This window comes from Megascapheus bottae, unplaced genomic scaffold (genome assembly GCF_031878675.1).
Source record: "Megascapheus bottae isolate mThoBot1 unplaced genomic scaffold, mThoBot2.hap1 H_1, whole genome shotgun sequence".
Classification (NCBI taxonomy): Eukaryota; Metazoa; Chordata; class Mammalia; order Rodentia; family Geomyidae; genus Megascapheus; species Megascapheus bottae.
Genome location: NW_028327858.1, coordinates 1,389,852 through 1,402,509, shown reverse-complemented (window position 1 = coordinate 1,402,509; position 12,658 = coordinate 1,389,852). Strand labels below are relative to the sequence as shown.

The following is a 12,658-nucleotide window of genomic DNA, read 5'->3' as shown; positions in this document are numbered from 1 at the left end:
AGATTCCCGCGGCGCGGGCTGGGCCCCAGCCAGCCCGAGGTAACCCGGGGAGCGGCGGGGCGCAGGCCCCGGGGAGGGGGCGGGGAAGGGGTGTCGCCCGGCACGGGACGAGGGCGCGGTAGGCCCCGGGGAGGAGGCGGGAGTGCGGGGCAGCCGCCCTCCTCCTCCTCTCCCCCCTCCTCCGCCTCCTCGGGGCCCGCCCCGGTGACAGGTCCGGCCTCTCAGTCCTCGCCGTCCCTCTGTCCGCAGGCAGCCGCGAGGGGAGTAGGGCGCCCGCGCGCGCCCGCTCGCGCCGCGCGCCTCGGGCCGTCTCGGCCGCCGCCGCGTCCATGACCGCGACTCCTTGGCCGGGGACACCCGCCGCCGCCGCCGCTGCCGCCGTCGCCGCCGCCCCGCCCCGCGCCCCGAGCCGCCGGCCCCGGGTCCCGCTCGCCCCCGCGCCCGCTGAGGTGAGCCTGGAGCGCGGGCCGCGCCCGCCCGCCGCCGCCGACCCGGTCCTCAGCCTCATCCGCCCAAACCGCTGCGTCCCCCCCCCCCCGCACGGCCGGCGTCCCGCTCCCCGGCTGCCTCCGCATCCCTCGGTTCCCGGCTCCCCGGGCGGTCCCGCCGGGCGTCTTCCCCTCGCCCCGCGCCCCGGGGCTTCGACCCCCGCCCCCCCTGCTCCCTTCCCCCTCCTCCCGCTTTTCGCCCCCTCGGCCGGCTCTCCTCCTCCACCTTCCCCTGCTCCATCCTAGGCCCCTTTCCGGTTATAATTGAGGGAGAGAAAAAGATAAAGGGGAAAGGAAACAAAAATCGGCCCCGTCTCCCCGCTACCCACCCCGCTCCCGGCTGCCAGTGAGGCACTGGCGGATGCCGGAGAGCCTGGAAAAGCATGAAGCCATGTGCGGGAGCCGGGGCCAGGGTCCCCGGGCTCGTCACTCGGGGCTCGCCCGGGGCGTCTGGAGCCGGAGGCTCTGCGGCTTCCTCCGAAAAGCCCCGAGGGACCGCCGCGGTGAGACGCGGTGCGGCGGAGGCCGCCGGCGGGGCGTGGGGATGGAGTCCTCCCTCGTCCGAGCGACCGCCCGCGTCCCCGCCGACAGCTCCCTTGACCTTGCGCGGCCGCTCCCCCCCTCCCCGCTCTCTGCCCCTCTGGAATTGCCCGGACACTGGCACCCAAGAAGCCCCAGACCCTCGCGGGGGTTCCCCCGCGAGTGTGTGCGCGTGTGCGACTCTTCCTAGATGCGTGCCATCCATGTTCCTTTTTAAAATGAATTTTCTTTTCACCCCCACCCCCACCAGAAAGACAGGATGGACTCCCACGTGAGAATGGCCGTGACTCTGGACGAAGTTCCCTGGCTGGGCTGGATGTGGGTGAAAGCCCTGATGAGATTTGCCTTCATGGTCGCCAACAACCTGGTGGCTATCCCATCCTACATCTGCTATGTGATTATTCTGCAGCCCCTTCGGGTGCTGGACAGCAAGCGGTTCTGGCATATAGAGGGAATCATGTATAAATGGCTTTTAGGAATGGTGGCCTCCTGGGGATGGCATGCTGGATACACAGGTAAGAGCAGAAAGTGCTTTCGTGGAATGCATATGGGAAAAAAAGAACAAGACCGCGATGTTATGTTTAAAGTCCAGAGCCATGGCTGACGATACCTTATGCTTTGAGTTCAAGGTGCTTTTATGCGTTCAGTATTGAACAAGTAAATAGAAGACAGTGCCTGTGCTCTCTGGTTTCTCAATGAGGAAACATGATGTTCTCAGAAGTGTAATTTCATAATTAAGTATTGATAAGTTCCTCGAATTTTTTATGTGATTGACATTCATTTATTAAAACTGGTCTGTAAAAGCTCCCAGAAGGAGTGAGATATATAGCATTTATAGAGATATAAGATGGTCCATAAACGTTGGACTGCTAGTCCATAAACACTGGGAATTGAGAAAGGCATCTGGGCTCTGCTTGTGCTAACACATTGTAATAAGTGCTTTAAAAAAATCGAATGTAATATTGTACCGTGTTGACATTTTAAGCCAAACCAGAAAAAAAAAAGGATCTTTTCTGTTAGGCATGCTTCCTTTGTGCTCTAGCATCTATATTTTATCCCACTTGAGAGTATTAAATTATAAAAATTATCTGTGTTAAGACAACTTATTTCTTGAAATCTTTATGGAGATTTCTGTTTAAATTGCATTTTAGGGAGCAGGAGTAGAACTGTTCTGAAGTGGATTTTTTTTATAAAACTAAATGAGAAGTAGATTTGTCAACCTCTGTAAATCCTCTCTGAGAGCTTCTGCTTTCACCTTGGCAATACCATTCCCTTTATTGTATTTACTTGATATTTTTCTCTAACAATTAGGATAATGAAGAAAGGTGTGAGTTATGCAGCACCTGTCAGACCTGAAGGTTTTACCCACAGGAATGTATAACTGATAGGCAGATTGCTTAGTGACCATAGTCTGCAGTTCATAGCGTGGAAAAGTGAGGAGGGTCAGGCTTCATGCAGTTCTCCAATTTAAATCCTGCCTTCCTCTTTCTTGCCCAAGCTGCAATTGCTGATTTTGTCCATACCCAGGAGAAAAGGACTGACAGCACACAGCTTTTATTCTGGCAGGCTCTTGCTATGTCAGAATTTTCTCAGATGCTTCACATGAAGCTTTCTCCCCTTTCCCTCTCCTTTTCAGCTGTGTTGTGGACTCTGCAAGCACTGAAGCCTTTAGGATACATTGCTTTCTTATTGTCTTGAGATTCTAATGCTCTTGGAAATAGTAGGTGATTTCTAGACCTTTTTAGGACTTTATGGTACCAGTAGCAGTGATAGAAGAGGGAGTGGGGGGAAAAGGAAAGTTCTAGTCTATGCTGTGCTGCTGAATTCTTACCTGACTCATGCTGCTGTCTTAAGAGTGGCTTTGCTTGATATAGTTTGTCAGATATGCTATGCAAAATGTGATGGCCCTCTTCTTTATACAACTTTCTTAAATTTGCTTCTTCCATTTGAAGTCAGTCTTTTTATTTATTTATTTATTTTACCAGTGCTAGGCTTGAGCTCAGGGCCTGAGCACTGTCTTTGGACTTTCTCAAGGCTAGAGCTCTACCACTTGAGCCGCAGCACCACTTCTGGCTTTTTCTATGTATGTGGTACCCAGGAATTGAACCCTGGTTTTGGAGCATGCAAGGCAAGCACTCTACCACTAGGCCAAACTCCCAGCCCCTTGAAGTCAGTCTTTTTAGAAACTGATTCTAAGTGTTTATTCTTTTTACATGATGCATTTACTGGTGTTTAAGTTTATGTGTATGATATATCTATATATGAGTCAGTGTTTATATATATGATATATTTATGTATTATTGATAGAACAAATTAATTTGTAATTGACTTTGAGATTATGAAGAATGCAGTGCTGCTGGTTGAAGTTAGTTACCTTTTGCCCCAGCACAGCTGCAATGTCTTTTTAAGCGTATTTCCATGGGGTGTCTTTTCCTTTGCTAACCACAGAATGGCGACTTTACCCTGCCCCCCCCCCACTTGCTGGGGAAGTGCTCTTGGTATAATCTATATATTTGAGTCTCTCTGAAGCTTCTACAGTTCTTCAGGCTACTGTATTTTGACAATTAGATCAGTTTCTTATTCAAATATAGAGTACTTTAATGCATATATGATAAGTGGTTTTCTAATAAGCAGAATAGTTGATGCTAGAGAGTCTGGTCATCATCTAATCAAAAAGAGACCAAAAGAATGGAGGGATGAAATTTGTTGGAAAGTCATAACCAGGTGTAAAGAAGCCAGCCTACTCAAGAGTCGATAAACAAGTATACCCATAAGAAGTATGTCGGTGGTTACAAGCAGCCTTTCTTTGACCTATGTGCTTAATTTCTTCCTTTAGTTTGTGGAAGGTGGTGCATTTAATTTTTGTTCTTGTTGTTGCTAAGGCTTTTCTTTCCCTAACCCCAGTTTTCACAGATGGAAAATTAAACATTCCAAAGGAATTCTGCACAGCAGAATTAGTATGTCCATGTTTTAGAATAAAAATTTTATTGAGGAACCACTTATGAGAAGCCTTAAAATAGCAGTTAAGAAACTGAAAATTGAACATTTGTTTAGAATATCAAACTTTATATTGTGCCATTTCAAAATGTATAAGACTTAGCTGTGCTGATATAGACTTAGGGTGATTATCTAATCTCCATTGATTGCCCTGTATGATAGCTACTAATTGAATGCGATTATTTAAACTTAAATGAATTGAAATATAAAACTGAAATTCAGTGACACCAGCTACATTTAAAATGCTCAGAACTTGGAGGTGTACTGTTGGCCACTTAGTGGACAGTGCAGATACGGAACAATTGTATCATCACTTGTATCACCCCACTTGACGGAGCTAATAAGCAGTAATTAGGACTTTTCCCCTTAGGTCATTATATTTTATCTTTAAAAAGAACATTTGTCTCTAGTTCTAAACAGAGTTCTGGACCAGAGGTGCAACTTAGTGGTAAAGCATTTGTCTGGCATGCCTAGGTTTGGTCCCAGCATTGCAAATAACTCCTTTTGATATACAGGAAGATTTATTAAAGTTCTGCAGAATCGCTCCTTAATTTGAGACACACATTACAAAAACATTATGAGGAATGTAGAGGTCAGCAAGCCCAAGAAGTTAAATGAACTTTCTTGTATTTAGTTTGCATTCACAAGAGCTTGAGACTCAAAGATGAAAAAGGGATTTTCCTGGTCTTTCTGTCTTTGCTTAACTAATAATGAACTTCTGCATGTTTTATTTGGATCAGAGGTTAACCAGTACATCCCTCCCACCAGTTTAAGTGAAGGTTGGGGAATTTCAGAGATTTTGCACAAAATGTACTTATTTAAAATTGTTTGAGAATTTTTCATTTGTTTTAATAAACTCATTGTCCTTTAAGCACATTTGATTAAAATCTGTAAATAAAACAGTTTAAAGATTATCATTGTAAGTAGAAGCTGCAAGATGTCTGTATTGAATTGAATCTTTTGGGTCAGAGTCTGTCTGGTAGGGAATTGAGGGGTGCCTGGGGAATTGCTGTCAAGCTGGTTTTGCTTAGCAAATGCTCTTTCACTTAGATTGGGTATTTGCTTGGGGTGGCTTTAGGGTAAGCTGATGCAGATTAGTCTTAGCTTCCTCCCACTCCCCTGCTGTGGTGGCTGTATGTTTGTCTTCTTGTTTTATTTGATTTTGTGGATTATTTTAGTAGTGCTCTACTTTTTTTCTGTGGCATAGAAATTTGTTATGTACAAAAAAAATTACTGCTTAGGAATTATACTTTATCTTGAACTCCTAGAGAAAGTTTGAAAGGTGCACCTTTTAGAGAAGTTTTTTCTTTTTTCTTTTTTTTGCCAGTCCTGGGCTTGAGCTCAGGGCCTGAGCACTGTCCTTGGACTTTCTCAAGGCTAGAGGTCTACCACTTGAGCCTCAACACCACTTCCGGCTTTTTTCTATGTATGTGGTACCGAGGAATTGAACCCGGGTCTTCATGCATGCTAGGCAAGCACTTTAACCACTAGGCCAAACTCCCGGCCCTAGAGAAGTTTTTTCTGTCTTGGAGCCACAAAACTAGCTTAGTATGTCAAGATGGAGATATATATATATATATATATATTTTTTTTTTTTTTTAAGGGAAATTGAATAGAATTTAAAAAAACACCAGAAACATCTATATCTGAACTAAGTGATGTTTCAGGTAGTATTTTTTATTATGAGTGCACTGAAAGGCACTGTTGTAGTGGAGCTAATGAGACTCTGAGAGTCAGTGGTATTGATCTAGCTTTAACTGTAATATTTCTGCTCACCAGTGGGGATGAGAGGCCTACCTGCTCCATGTCTGCTGGATCTTTTTATGGTCCTAGAACATAATTTGTTGTCTGATGCTCAGAGTGTTCAGTAGGTGTCTCCTTTTTGTTGTTGTTGTCACTTGTTATATATTTTTATTTTGATTTATTTTTGCAATGTTAGGGGTTGAATTCAGAGTCACACACATGCCATGCAGTTACTACAGAACTGTATCTTTAGCTCAAGTGTCTTTCTTTTATTTTAATTTTTGAGACAGAATCTTGCTATGTAGTCCAGGCTGGCATTACATGTGCAATCCACATGCCTTAGTGCCTGAGTGCTAGTATTACATACATGTGCCATTAAGCCTAGCTCCAAACATCTCTTCCTTGCATAATCTCTTTCTTTCCTGATCCTACCTGAGAGTCCCTTGGCTACCTGCCTTCCTAAAAGGTCTAATATTAAGGTGGTTGCAGTCCATAAAATATAAACCTAATCCAGATACTATAAAGTGGATATTTGTTAATGTTACACAGCTTTTATTGAGCTTCTGTTATGTATAGGAACAGGTGTCCTGAAAGTGCTGTCAGACATCACAAAACCTAATCACCAACTTTAAGGAACTCAGTCGTAATGGTGGAGAGGCAATATGATGCTGTCATAGAGATGTAGTGTAGAGTTTAAAAGAAGGGGCATCATTACCAGATCACTACTGATCAAGCGTCTGTTCTACTACTGTAGTAGGTGGTAGGAAGGGAATAGGAAACATAAAGAGAGACTTCAGATTCCTGGGTTCCTCACTCCCATTAGGGCAGCATTTCTCTGTAGGCATCTTGTCTAATTCTGTTATCAGAATTAGAGTAGATTTTGTTGTTGGTAGTAGGGCTTGGAACTCAGGGCCTAGGCACTGTCCCTGAGCTCTCATTGCTCAAGGCTAGTGCTCTACCACTTCTAGCCACAGCTCCACTTCTGGTTTTCTGGTGGCTAATTAGAGAGAAGAATCTCATGGCTTTCCTGCCGGGCCGGCTTTGAACCATGATCCTCAGATTTCAGCCTCCTAAATAGCTAGGATTACTGGTGGGAGCCGTTGTTCCTTGGCTGAGAGTAGATTTTTTTTTTTTCCTCTAACAGATTTATTTATTGTATATAGAAAATTCTATAGACAAGGTGACTTAGACCAAATTTTTCCCCTCTTGCTTACCCAATCAAAGTAGATCAACTTGCTATTACATAAATACTCATTTTGGTTAGTTCTGTCATAGCCATTTCCTCCTGCTGAAAACCCCTTGTTCCTCACTTTCTTTGGACACAAAGAAACATGCTTCAAAATGTGATCCTTTCTTAGCCAGATGCCAATGGCTCATGCCTGTACTTATTCCTGACTACTCAGGAGGCCAAGATTTGAGGACTGTAGTCTGAAAACAACCAGGACGGGAAAGTCCATGAGATTTGTTATTTCCGATTAACTACTCCCAAGAAGCTAGAAGTGGAGCTGTGGATCAAGTGGTAGAGCCTTGAGCATGAAAAATTCTTACATCTTGAGAGTTTAGGGTAAAAGCAACTTATATAAATAGAAAAGTCCCAAATGTATATTAAGTGAATGATCTAACCACTGGAACTTCAATAGTTTTACAAGTTTTATAAGTTTTTATTAGCACTGACAGGTTGAATCCATATGATAGGTTTCTAGAAAACGGACATGAGATGTCAGGAGGCCATTTTGTGCACTGCCACTGTTATGCTGTCATGTTTCTGAATCATAATATTCCCATTATCTGACTCTAGACATACCACAGGAATATCAGTGGGGTCAGAGGTTAGCTTAGCTGCTTGCTGGGCAAGAACAGATATCACTCCGGCATGTTCATCCGACAGAGTACCCCGGCAGCCAAGATTAGGTCCTTGTGAATCTGTGCACAAGACTCCAAGAACGGACAGATTCTTCATTCCTATTATAATGAATCAAACCATGTTTTTTTCCTGGTGAGAGAAAAGTACCGAGGGCCCTAAAATGCAATACCAAAGATTTTTCGAGAGTAGATTTTTTTTTAAAGATTTGGGTAATGTGCCAGTTTGAAGTGTTATTTTTGTGGCAATAATATTAGTTTACATATACTGAAATTTAAGCTAAGTAGTATTCTAAGTGTCATTTCACTTTGCCACTTTTATTTTTATATTTAATGCTCACAACCATTATCATCTGGCTACCATTATTATCCCCTTTTCTTTTGTTATTGATGTTGAAAATGAAACAGGTTTTACAGTTACTTTCCCTTAAGCATTAACTGAATTGATGTTGCCACAAGTTTATTTTTATATTTAAAGAGCCAATATTGATCTTTCAATAATATTCCTAGGCTGTTCCTTAATTTTTACTAACTCTATTTGCCCCTTTGCTTTAGAAGTATGAAATTTCTTTCTGAAGCTAAAAGTCATATCTAAAAGCAACATCACATATATGGACTTCTGCAGGGGGCTATCAAAATAACACTTCAATGGAAATATTTGTGGTATACTGGAAGTTTCATAGTCCTACTTTGTGTTTTTAATCAACTATGTTAACTATGTTGTTCTATGTTGTTAATTATGTAGTTCCCTTTTGTTTGATATTTAAGAAGCTTATTTTATGTAATATTCTTAATTATCTATTGATAGTAACTCTTCATTGATCAAAGATTAAATTATTTTTTGTGCCAGTACTGAGGCTTGAACTCAGGACCTGGGTGCTATTCCTTGTCTTTTTTGCTCAAAGCTGGTGTTCTACCACTTGAGCCCTAGTTCCACTTCCAATCTTTTGCTGGTTAATTGGAGATAAGAGTCTCATGGGCTTTTCTGGTGGTTAATTAGAGAGAAGACAGGTCTTATGGATATGTCTGCTCAGGCTGGCTTTGAAGTGGGATTCTCAAATCTCAGCCTCCTGAGTAGCTAGGATAAAGTCAAGCTTAGAGATAATTTTTACATTTTTAGAACTTCTTATTAATTTATATTTGAAGGACTAAACAGATTATGAAATGCTTGGTTCATCCTTTCCTAAGTATCTTGCAGTATTACACAAATGTCTTCTGGCATTAAATGTTTTTGTGGAGATGTGGAAAGCCAGCTGGATATTTTCCCAACATTAGTCATTTGATCTTTATAGCCTATGTACCCAAAGGATTCTCTGCCTCTGTTATCTAGAGATTTTACTGGGATATGTTCGTGTTGGCTTTTTAGCTCAAATTTTTGTGGAATACTGTGTTCTTTTAAAGTATAGATTTAAGTTTGGTTTTATTTCGGAATAGTTTTGTTTACTTCATCTTATTTATTCATCTTACATGAACATCACTTAATGTCTCATTGTTTTGTTTTTCTCTTTTGGAGACTCTAGTTGTATGTATGTCCTTTGTATGTTTTTCTATGTCAGTTATTTTCTTTCCCTATAATTCTTTTAAATACTTTTTCATTTCTGTCTTTTATGTTCTTTCTGTGTCTTGTGAAATGTCTTCTCTTTGTTCTTCTTTCAGTTTCTTTGTTTCTATAATAGTTTATTTATTTATTTTATTTTTTTCTTCAGTCCTGGGCCTTGAACTCAGGGCCTGGGCACTGTCTTTGGGCTTTCTCAAGGCTAGAGTTCTACCGCTTGAGCCACAGCCCCATTTCTGGCTTTTTTCTATGCACGTGGTACCGAGGAATCAATCCCGGATCTTCGTGCATGCTAGGCAAGCACCTTACCATTAGGCCAAACTCCCGGTCCTTCTGTAATAGTTTTATATATTCTTCTAGATACTTGTTTAGTGCTGGTAGTTTTTGCTTCCCTTGTTCCTCTTACCTAGATATTCTTCTTTGAGTTTGTATATTTCTGCTTTATGGTCTTGCTCATAGGGATGGTGTGGCTTCGTTGTTTCTTTTACTTTTTTTTTTTTTTTTTTTGCCAGTCCTGGGCTTGAGCTCAAGGCCTGAGCACTGTCCTTGGTCTTTCTCAAGGCTAGAACTCTACCACTTGAGCCTCAGCATCACTTCTGGCTTTTTCTATATATATGGTACCAAGGAATCGAACCTGGGTCTTCATGCATGCTAGGCAAGCACTTTAACCACTAGGCCAAACTCCAAGCCCCTGTTTCTTTTACTTTTGTGCACAAATATTCAATCATTGGGCATGGTAGTGTATACCTAAATGAGTGACCTCAGAAAAAATTAACTAGATGGTAAAATTGGTCTTCATCCTGTAATAATCCACAGTACAGTAGATTGATAAAAGAAATATTTGTACAGGAAGGACTGAAGAATAAGAACTTATGCTGTACTTTCTGATAGTGATATAGACATAACTGTCTCTGGAAAGCAACAAGGAAATAGAAGAGAAAACACAGAGCTCTTCTTTCCTTCAACAAACCCAGGGAAACCTCCAAAGTACCTGAGAACAGGGCTGGAATCCAAGAAGGTTGGCAGAGGCCATACTGCAATGATGCAGAGATGGTGACATACCAGTGTTATGTGTTGAGCTGACAAGGCTCAGCTGCGGCAGATCTCTGCATCAGGTGCAGTGAACTTCCTTAAGGAAAGGGGTTTAGCTAGCATGCTCCAGTCACATCTGCAAAAGGCAACTAGATCTCACTTGAAGAGGAATAAGACTTGTGACAATAAAAACACATTCAGGCACCATGTGTGAAAAAGACTATCTATCTCAGCTGGGTGCCAGTGGTTCATGCCTGTAATCCTAATTAGCCTTGAGCTGAAGAGCTCAGGGACAGGGCCCAGGCCCAGAGTTCAAGCCCCAAGACCACCACCACCACCAAAAACAACAAAATACAGTAGTGTAAAATCTAGATCATTGGAAATTATTGTTTCATATTTTAAAACAGGAAGAACAAAGCAGACCTGTTTGATTTCTGCTTACATTAAACTATAGGTAACTAAAAAATAATATAAGAAAAAATTACATACAATGTTATACTTTTCCCCTGTGGTGTGGTAAAAGATTTGGTCAAATCTTGCTTCCAGAACACTTTGTCAAACTTTAAAACATTTGTTAAGCATTAAGAAATCATATAAATTTACTGGGTACGGTAGTGGGTGGTGCAAGACCGAACCTGGAGTCAGAGATTGGGGATAGTAAGTTTAGAGAAAAAAAGCTAGAGAGACTCCATCTCAATCAGTGGTGGGGCAGCTGTTATACCAGTGTTGGGAAGCTGGGCTCAGTGGCACACACCTGTCATTTCTAGCAACACAGGGAAGGACAAGTTAGGAAGGTTGTAGTCAAGGTCAGTCTGGGCATAAGGGAAATGGAACTGTGGCTCAAAGTGGTGTAGCATTAACTTTGAGCAAGGATAGTGCCCAGGCCCTGGGTTCAAGCCCTGATATCCACAAAACAGAAAAGAATCATCAATCTACAACATGTCCTTTGCATTGTATAATTAATATGCACTAGTAAAAATGAAAAATATACCAGGCACTGGTAGCTCATGCCTGTAACCATTGGTAGTCTAGAGGCTGAGATCTGAGGATCACAGTTGAAAGCCAGTCTGGACTGGAAAGTCTATGAGACTCTTACCTTATGGATACCAATTAACTACTAAAAGTGGGAAGTAGAACAGTGGCTCAGAGCAGTAGAGCTTTGAGCACAAAAACTCGGACAAGGTGGGAATTTGGCCTAGTGGTAGAGTGCTTGCCTAGCTTGTTCGATTCCTCAGTACCACATACATAGAAAAAAAGCCAGAAATGGTGCTATGGCTCAAGTGGTAGAGTTCTAGCTGTGAGAAAGCCCAAGGACTCAGGACTCAGGTCCTGAGTTTAAGGCCCAGGACTAGCAAAAACAAAAACAAACAAAACAAAACAAAAAACCTCAGGGACAGCAATCAGGCACTGAGTTCAAGCCCTTGGACCAACATTAAAAAAAAATAGAAGAAAAGAGGATCATTTTTTGTTATATATTGTGACAATAGTAAGGCTGGTTCATCACTCAGTAATCCTAATTTAAAACTATTTCCGTCTCTCTGGGCCTGGATCTGAGTTGTGGCAATATGGCCAAATGCACCAAGAAGGTTGGCATCAGCGGTAAATATGGCGCCCGCTATGGTGCCTTACTCTGGAAGATGGTTAAAAAAAAAAAGTTGATGGCCGGGAGTTTGGCCTAGTGGTTAAAGTGCTTTTCTAGCATACAGGAAGACCTGGGTTCGATTCCTTGGTACCACATACATAGAAAAAAAAGCCGGAAGTGGTGCTGAGGCTGAAGTGGTAGAGCTCTAGCCTTGAGAAAGTCCAAGAACAGTGCTCAGGCCCTGAGCTCAAGCCCAGGACTGGCAAAAGAAAAAAATCAATTAAAAAAAAAAAGTTGAAATCATCCAGCATGCTAAGTATACCTGCTCCTTCTGTGGTAAGACCAAGATGAAGGGGTGAGCTGTGGGCATCTGTCACTGTGGTTCCTGCATGAAAACAGTGGCTGGTGGAGCCTGGACCTAAAACACTGCCTCTGCTATCACAGTCAAGTCTGCTCTTAGAAGACTGAAGGAACTAAACGACCAGTAGAAGCTCTACCATCTGAGATATCCCTAGCCTACAATAAATGGATTAATTTATAAAAATAAATAAAACCATTTTGGTTTGAAACTCTTAGAAGAGTCTTTTTTAAATCAATACATGTAATTTGGGTAAATTATTTCTTCCTATTTTATACTGAGAAAACATTTCACAAGTGGTTGTTTTATAAATATTGTTTTCAAAAGTTAAGACATCAGTTATAGAAGTGTGGAGTTTATGATTGATCCCTTAAATGTTTATTGACTGTTTACTACCAGTTAGGAAAGGTTTGTTGTTGTTGTTATTTTGGTGGTTCTATGATTTGAATTTGGGATCTTTGGTTTGCTAGACTCTCCCACAGCCCTGCAAAGTTATTGATTTA

The 12,658-nt window shown here is 42.2% G+C and overlaps 1 protein-coding gene and 1 pseudogene across 2 annotated transcripts in view; both read left to right on the top strand.

The window, feature by feature from the left end:
• Positions 1-259: 259 nt before the first annotated feature.
• The window catches only part of LOC150038975 (acyl-CoA:lysophosphatidylglycerol acyltransferase 1-like), a 58,415-nt gene continuing 46,016 nt past the window's right edge, over positions 260-12,658 (top strand). Inside the window, exons 1-3 of one of the 2 annotated variants that reach the window (XM_090328159.1) lie at positions 260-460; positions 981-1,026; positions 1,279-1,543. In XM_090328159.1, coding sequence (XP_090184285.1) covers positions 330-460; positions 981-1,026; positions 1,279-1,543 — 442 coding nt within the window. In that variant the 5' untranslated portion in view covers positions 260-329. Of the gene's footprint in view, positions 461-980; positions 1,027-1,278; positions 1,544-12,658 lie in introns of those variants that run through there. The other variant, XM_090328158.1, reaches the window with a different exon arrangement.
• LOC150038976 (large ribosomal subunit protein eL43 pseudogene) lies at positions 11,555-12,624 on the top strand (annotated as a pseudogene).